The sequence below is a fragment of the Plectrocnemia conspersa genome, unplaced genomic scaffold (assembly GCF_051122295.1).
Source record: "Plectrocnemia conspersa isolate PC_06_02 unplaced genomic scaffold, ASM5112229v1 ptg000009l, whole genome shotgun sequence".
NCBI classification, from domain to species: domain Eukaryota; kingdom Metazoa; phylum Arthropoda; class Insecta; order Trichoptera; family Polycentropodidae; genus Plectrocnemia; species Plectrocnemia conspersa.
The window spans coordinates 26,820,556-26,829,692 of record NW_028277173.1 but is presented as its reverse complement, the minus strand read 5'-3'; the positions used below and the strand labels follow the sequence as shown (position 1 = coordinate 26,829,692).

Here is a 9,137-nt window from a genome sequence, read left to right as displayed (position 1 = left end):
GATAAATTAAACAGAAAAAGAAATACTTTTATTTTAAACTGTTTTTGTGTAGTACTAAATGAAAATATCTAATTATTTATTTTATTTTTAGTATCCTTCCCCAAACTCAAATCTATTTTTTTTAATTACTCTGTGGCTACTGTAATACGGCGCGCCACCCTATACTTTAATAAAACCTCGTTCCATAATCCTTGAGTATTATTTTCGTATTACTTAGAAAATGATTCTATCATTTCCATCAACACATAAAAATCGGGAAAGTGGTAAAAATATATATATTGTATATTATATGTCTTTTATTACACGTTTTATGGATTCAAGACTATTGTTGGTACTTGGGAGTTCTTGGAGAAGCATTCTCATACTTATTCTTGTTTTTATTGTACCATTCTTCTTGAAAATACTTAAGGAATATGAATTCTTGCTTCCACTTCTTCACTAAAAGACTGTAAGCTATTGAAAATGCATTTACTATTATTATTGTGTTCCAAATAAACGCTCTCGACCAATTTCATTAGGTAATTTTCCTGTAAATAATAATATAAGTAATTAACTCAACCGAACCGCAGGCGCAAATCCAGAAAGAAACCGTAGAAAACTCACTATATTCTTTTAATTTTAAAAACGCTTATAATAAATGCGCGTTTTATTTTATATAGTGCTCGTTTAAATTGTACTCTATTTTATTATAATAAACTCAAGTTAAACTTTATTTCAAAACATACAATACTTTTCCAGAAAATTTATAAGCAGTCACCCATTCAAGTACGACCACGCCCAATGCTGCTTAGCTTCAGTCGTTCGCTGCAGTAACGAAACGCTAATGTACAGTTTATATAGTTTAATGCACAAAACAAATAAAATATTGCTCAATCTGTGCATTTATTTAATGCTCATTTCTAATTATTGTAATGCATAAACAATCAATATTACAAAACAAAGTATTTATTTAAATAATAAATCTAATAATTTACTTATGTTTTATACGTTTTGTTGTATTATAAATTTAATTAGCTATTATATCAATAAATAAATTAAATAAATATTGTTCTGAAAATACAATTTCACCGATGTCTTGTTTAGCCAAACTTTCTTTCTTGTAGTATTCTAAAATACCATTGTTCGTAACCCCACATAACTATCCTAAATTTATTCTCTCCTAAAATTGGCGAGAAAATTAATCTTAAACAAAAAACTCAAGAGTAAAATGAAATATGTAAGTAATAAAAAAAGTTCTCTCAAATTTATTAAAATTTTTATTTTAATTTTTCGGATACAGTCACCTTTGTCTGCCGCCTGATGCGTATTTAAAGCGATATTCCAAGTGCACGTCTTTCTATGATCTATCTAAATTCGAGTCACCGCAAATCTCGACTTTAAGAACGATGAGGCTCCAGACGCCGCAGGTGAATGTTAACATATTTTAGTGTCCTTGCATACATTAAATATATATATATATATAATAATATTTTCGTATTCTATTGAAAACGGGCTTTTGAATGATATGCAAAAATATCAACATCGACGCCGTCACGGCTCGCATCGTCAACCCTCGATCAAAAAGTGACGCATCGAAAAAAGTAAACACATACATATAATAATTTAAACGAGCCGCGACTGCAAAATTCATAAAAATACAACATTGACTTAAATATGCGCCTGTGTGTAAAGCACATTATTACAATATTTCTTTAATTAATAATTTAAAATTATCCTTCGAACATTGATCAATAATAAAAATATAAATATACATAATATAAACATGACTATGAGAACCAAATGCAAGGTGCATCAATGTCGCTTCGCAAAGGCCGGAAACCGTCTTAGCGTTTCACTAAAAACATATCAACAACTTTAATGACACCACCGTTTTACATACTGGTAACATTTTTTGATGTATTTCTCTCCGCGGCGTACATGCAACGTCTATCGGCAATCTCAAATTTGTCCAAATGAGTTAAATTACAATATTTTATTTCAAAGTCTTAAAGGATTCCGTGAGAGTTTTCTCAAGAGTAGGATAATGAGAAAATGCTGCCGTTAATTAATAATATTTTTTATTGATATGATTAAATGATGATCAGCACAAAATCTTAGATTGATCATAGACGTCTCGTGTACGTTTATAATAAATAAATTTCATGAACATAAAGAATTAAAATATAAATACATATCCATTACATCATTCAGCTCTGTTGTAAACAGACAAAAGCTAATCAGAGAAGTGCTTATTTTTAAAATTAGATCATTTTGTATCAATAATAAGAGAAAGAAACATGAGACTTCATTCAGTCACATTTTGCGAATTAATACACTTCAATTCTTGCATACGTATAATATATATATATATATATTTATATATATGTAATCAATATATTTAAATATAATTTCTCAGTACAAAATGAAGGGTCCTCGCAAATTTTGCATCCGTTTTATAAAGTCTCTCTTCGCAGCTATTCAAAAATATGTACAAAACATAATTTTTACTTTTATTATCGTCGTCCTCGGAACAACGGAACGAATCCAAGGTATATACAAGGGGCCGTATGGCTCGCCACCTATGCCTTTTCTACCGAGACAAACTCATTAACAGCTCTAAAACACCTAACTACGCCCTTCGGAGACACCACGGTCTATACCCATATATTCAACATGTGACCCGGGCGAAAGATCATCGAATACGAGAGTGAGTCGAATGAAAACTAACGAAATCAAACATGCAATACAAAGGCAAAACAGTAGCTTAAAATAGCCGCCGCACTTGCAACACGCACCAAAGTGGAGCAGAGCATTCGATTTTTGCATTTAAAGAATGAAGGTTTAGTATAGTGATGCATGTGTTTGTCACTCCAGAAAATTTACGAATGGACTAGAAAGTAGCACTATTCTAGAAAAAAATAATATATGCAGTTCCACAATGTGCGTCACTTTAGCTGACTTTAGAATTGAAAGAATGACAAATTAACGACTCCTAGGAGGAATTGTTACTGGAGAGTAGTACGATTATACAGAGGAGAATACTGTTGCCAAAACGATCCTTCAATAAATTGCAAGTAAGATATCCATTCGACTCAGCCTTGTATGTTTATAATAATAACTTAAGAGCGGAAATGTGAAGGTGAAAATTAACCGAGCAGCCTGGAGCCAGACTTACATTGGCCATTCTTATCATCGAACATAGAAATTAACAATGAAAATGTAAGATAGGCAAGTCTGGTTCTGAGTGTGTGTGTACAATAATATTATAGCTTATCAGCTAAAAAATAATAAAACACATCTTAAGACAAACTGTACAAATTTATACAACTGCAACATTCGCATGGGTGTATCTGTTGTCTGCCTCAATCGAGAGGGCGCATTCGAAGATGTTGAACATCTTAAAAACAGGGCAGGGTTGAAGAACGGTTCCTGTGTACTATTTTCAGTCGTTTTTTTAATATATCATATAATATATCGAGCTATTTCATATTATGTATACATACATATATAACTATTCTACCCACGCGTCTTACTGACTTTTTTATAATAAAGTCGATCATTATATAACAAATTTAACAATTTAATTTGCCACAGTTATTACACATTACGTGTGACTTAAAAATTTATTCGATTATACAGTAATCAGTGTATGGGTTCATTGAGACGTTGCAAATTAAAGAAAAACTCCCATATACTAAACAACTACTACAGATAAATATTGACATATTCGATTATTGTGCCGTTCAAAGGTAAAACAATCCAGATGAATCTTATAAATGAGACATATATAACAATAAAACAGTAGAAATAATTAATACGCTTCATTTATATTACATACATAATAAATATGGTTCTAGCAATTGCTCAAAAATTGATTGATAATAAGTCAATTTTGCACAGTCAAATCTCTAAATTTAGCTCGAATATTCCCGAGACCATCTGATTCAATAAAATTTGACTGCACAAATTTATATGACCGAATACAATTTTAATATCAGTCTAGTCTCGTTTACAATGTACAAGCATGTAAACAAAACAAATATACATTAAACACGGTAAAAACAAACAGTAAACACCCTCAGAATATTGCATCATGTTTGAGCGAAACTTATCCAATTCAATTTGCAAGGCGATTAGTACTTTTTTATTTGGCAGTAGTGCGTTAAACATGTACATTTACAGTAAAGTTAAATCATGATAACCGATTGTTAATAAAATAAATCAGCATGTAGAATGTCAAATATAAATATTTAAAAGACGCCCACAGCTCAAGTTTTAGTTCTTAAAATCAAAAGTCAAGCTGAGAATATCAATAAACAAGATCGAATATATACACATATACAATATGATTAACTGCCCGCGTACATACATAATAAGCTTTGAAGCTTGGTCATATATATTTTTTTATGATACACAATAAGACCCCGAATCTCTTAAGCTGCAAGATCGTGATAGCCAGGATCTCATCGTATATATTCGTGACGTATATTTAAATCAAATATATGCACATGTATATTTCAATTATTATTATTATAATATAAACACAGCGCACACATTTATTAAGCGTTTCTTATATATATATAAATATATATATGTTTTTGTTAATTATCTAAATTTTCCATTAAATTATTACACCGGTCAAACCGATCCCTTATATCAACAATTCACTGTAACAATAACACACTTATTTTTTTCACCACATATATTTAATGATATAATATACGTATATGTGTATAGTCACTCTCCGATGTTCTAATCACAATCCCCTCGAGTGAAGAAAATCCATCTTCAGAGGGGAGAAACGACGTCGGCGCCACTCGCATCCGTTAAAAACCAGTCTTTAATAAATAATTGTTCCCGTTTCTTTCACTTTTCACTGACGCCAATGCTGTCAACACACACTGATCACCGTCGTTTACTTGAACAGTTTCCAATAAAAAATATATTTTTCGTCTTTGTTAAAATCACTAATCACTGTACCACAAAAATGGTATAAATATATACACACACACGCACACCGTCAACTGTGTGCAGACTGTAGCGAGGAACTGATTGGGTGACAAAACGCAACGCAAAAATCACACACTGTGAACCTTTGGTATTGTGTCGCGACGGAGCGCCCGCCTGTCCGTCACCGATGCGTCCATTTTGTCACAAGTATATATTAATATATGAATCCGCATTGTCCGTCATTAACAAATAATTTAACAACACAAAACAACACTTGTTTTAACCGATTCGATATTGTCTATTTATTCTATACCGAAATCAAATCATCACAGACATCGCTTATGCATATTCATCGATGACAAATAAAAAATCTACAAATGAAAACGATTCATCGTTCGTGCTCTGATCACGACGATCGGTTTTGGTACAAAATAAAAATGCTGACATAAACTAAATAAATCATCTTTACCACCTCTATAACATAACGATAAAAAAATAATATAATATAATAAATACATTAAAACAATTTTCAGCAAACAATATCTTATAATATATAGAGCATTCTCAAAAGTCATTTTATCTTTGTAAAGTGACTATTAAAATGCTCTATATGTCGTATGTACAAATTTATATATTATATATATAAACGTATATATGTATATTTAAGCCTTGTATTTTTTTATAAAAAAGTATACATATACAATCACTTATTATTATTATTATTATTATATAACAATGTTATTCAACGTGTTATGTGTAATGTGAGTGTATTTTATAATTTAAATGCATTTTATTTAATTTTTTTTGTAGTTTTTAAGCAGTAACACTTATTATGATTCGAGTCACTAAATTCTTTATCGTATTGTCGTTAGTTTAACATAAATTATTATTGTATAAACGCGCGCGTTAGTGTTTTAGCGTTTATTTTTCACTACAGCACTTTATAATCCAAAGGCACGCTCCCCAACGAGAATGTCGATTTCCAAAACTTATTGCTTCTCGCTAAAGTAACATACTTTATCACCGGAGGACTTGATAATGTCGTCCCAAGCTGCAATAGAAAAAATAAGAATTAGTGAAATTAAAACAATATAATGTCAAAATTACAAATCAAAAAGCAAATGCATTATTGAAACGCAAAATAGATTTTAAGCCTGGAGCCGATATATAGGCTTTCATAGAATTGCCAAAAACTCCCTGAGCCAATATATCGGCCCTTGAAAATGACCTACTTATTTTTATATTTTAAAAGTAATATGATATTAAAACGAGTTTTTATGATAGATTATAAACATAGTGTCCAACTCTCGGCATGCGAGTCTCGACAGCTAGTAATACAGCCCTACAGTTTCAAAATACACAAGAGTAAAACCACACACGAACTGGTTAATTTTGGGTCCAAGTTTGTCATACATTTTCATGGGATGCAATTACATTTACATCAGAAAGACGTGTAAAATAATGTTATAATATACACAATAAGCCAAGCATGATCTCCGCCGCCGCACTATCGTTATTCTCACTTCGTTCGTTGCTCTGAATACGTTTGCGTCCTACATACAATTAAATAGATTCGTTGAGAATTATTCATGGGGTGTTCAATGTTCTGATCAACGCACCTAACCAGTCCAACAGTTTTGGTGTGAGCGAAATATTTTATAAGATATTTCTAAAATAAATAATTTATTGCTTATTTATATATATAAAAGTTAATATTTTTTTTAATTCTGATCGCCCTATATTTTTTTCTGACGGTTTGCTATTTTTATTCTATCCATTTGATATTTATTCTGAACCTAAATAATAAAATTATGACTATTTATTATTTTAATTCTGATCGTCCAATATTTTTATTCTGACTGTATGCTATATTTATCTTAATCATTTGATTCTGACCCTGAATAATATAATTATAACCAGACTGTTAATAAAATTCTGATTGAGATTGGATTTTTATTCTGACCCATTTAATTTGTTGCTATAAATAGAGTTAAATAAAATACTGAACTCACCCATTCCAACGTAATGCACAATCTTGTCGAGATTGTAGATGTCTTTGGACGTGGTGGTGGGCGCGATGTACCGAAGCGCCCTGTCTCGTCCTATGCGAGCCTCTACCACAGCCACGCCCTGCGGCTCCTCTTCCTTGTTGCCGTTGCAAGTCGGCTCGTTGGATTTCGAATCGGCATGAAGCTCTTCGTTGTTCTTACTGTTGAACTTGGCAGCGTCTTTATTGGACGCTCGGTTCGACTTTTTGGAATGTTTGAAATCCTCGTTGTTCTTCGCCTTGTCGTTGTACTCCCTGAAAGGTTTCTCGTTGATTGCGGGAAAGTCTATCGTCGAATTGTATATGATGTTAGGAGAGTTGGAAAGATCGCTGCTATTCAATCCATTGGCGCACGCAGAGATATCGATAGCGTTGCTGCTATCCTCCATTACGCATCCAGAATCGCCGTTGATCAACTGTTCGTTGATGTCGAAACCGAACGTTATTCCGTCGATGTTGTAAACGTTATCGGAATTTCTGTTCAACTCCTCGTTCATGATGATGACGGCCGGACGATTATCGATCGAATGCGCCATTTCAGCAATCGGCAGAACTACATCCGGAGGCTTGTAAATCAACCCGTCGATCTTGCCAGGATGATACTTGATCATTTTCGGATTAAACGATTCGTTCACGTTGACCATGTTGATCTTGGAAAAATTAATATATTCGTTCGAGTTTACGTCCTCGAAGGAACTCACCGAACAGTTCTCGAGATAAACTTCGTCTTTGAGACACTTGTTGGGAATAATTTTATTTTTCTTATCACTCGTCTGATTAACACTTTTATTCTGTATTTTATTATCGACTTTAGATTTTAGCTTATCGTTCTTCTGGCGCGAATCCAGAGCCGGATATTGTTCGCGAGAGTACGCCTTGTGAATACCGTGATCCGTATCGATCGAATTAATTTTAATAACTTTATTTTTATCGCTATCTAACAACGCATAATTTTTAAGTAGAAGATTTTTGGTGTTCTCCATCTCTTGAGATAAAATGTCATAAGAGTAATAGTTACACGATTCGATCAGGTCAGGGAAATTTCGCTGTCTGGCGACGACGGCCGGCGGAGGAGGCGGAGGCGGCGGCGGCGACGCCGGAGGAGCAGCGCGAGCCATGTCCGCGTACGAAGCTTGCAACCTTTCGCCCGAAGCGTCGGCCGGCAGGGAATGGACCGAATCCAAGTCGTCGTTGGAGTCGTTGCTTTTATCGGACGGCGGAGATGAAGCGGAAGGACGACTTCCGTGTCCCAGCCTTTTATAAATAGTGTCTCTTTCGTGCATAGAACGACCGCCGAACACAATTTTACAACCGTGCAAATTATTATTGCCCGAATGGTTATGACGATTCTGATTTTCGTCGCTGGAACCGTGTTTTTTCCTGATTTTCTTCTTCTTCGTGACCGTTTGAAAATCGGATGTTTCGATATTATAAAACGGATCGCAATCTAACGAATCAATCTCAGACGGCTTCGCTTTTTTGTTATTTTTGCCAGTCAAACTGGAGGCCGTCGCACTATCTAAACTACTAGTAGCTTCGGTTTCGTTACTCTTGTCCGGTTTGAAGTACGACTCAGAATATACGTCGTTGCACCACGATCTTCTTTCGTTCGGTTTCGTGTTCGATTCTGCTTGGACGCCGGACGATTTTTTCGATTTTCGCAAGGAAGAAGTGTCTTTGGTGGTGGTCGTAAGATCGTCGAGCTTCCTATGAGAGAGTTCTTCCATAGAATTGGCCCTTTTTATCTTAGAATCGATTTTGCCATCTTTCAATCTGCGCTCCGTCGATCGCTTCTTATTCGACTTGTCGTAAGTATCATACTTTTTATCCTGACTAGAGGACACTTTTCCGTTTATTCCGACGTCCGAAGTCGATTTTGACTGATATTTTCCAGTTTGAGCTATGTTTTCTACGCCGGATTCGATAAATTCGACTAAAAAATCTATATTATCTATGTGGCCGAGATGACCCTCAATCAACTCCGCCAATATCGCCGTCTCCTTCTTGACCAGCTTCTTGCGCTTCGTCTTCTTCGCGTGCTGTCCGCCGATCGAGTTCACATTCTGCACAGAATTATAATTCTCATCAAATGATTTCTGAAAACGTAACACATGAGCATGCGTGACATCGAACGAATCGTTTCAATTAAAAATGCGATGAA

The 9,137-nt window shown here is 34.0% G+C and overlaps 1 protein-coding gene across 8 annotated transcripts in view; it reads right to left on the bottom strand.

Moving 5' to 3' along the window:
- Positions 1–5,717: 5,717 nt before the first annotated feature.
- The window catches only part of LOC148232483 (uncharacterized), a 45,666-nt gene continuing 42,246 nt past the window's right edge, over positions 5,718–9,137 (bottom strand). For 4 of the 8 annotated variants that reach the window (XM_088191634.1, XM_088191636.1, XM_088191639.1 and 1 more), the window contains exons 6-7: positions 6,942–9,072; positions 5,718–5,980 (exon numbers count right to left, since the gene is read on the bottom strand). In XM_088191634.1, coding sequence (XP_088047760.1) covers positions 5,919–5,980; positions 6,942–9,072 — 2,193 coding nt within the window. In that variant the 3' untranslated portion in view covers positions 5,718–5,918. The remainder of the gene's footprint in view (positions 5,981–6,941; positions 9,073–9,137) is intronic. The other 4 variants (XM_088191635.1, XM_088191640.1, XM_088191641.1 and 1 more) reach the window with 1 other exon arrangement.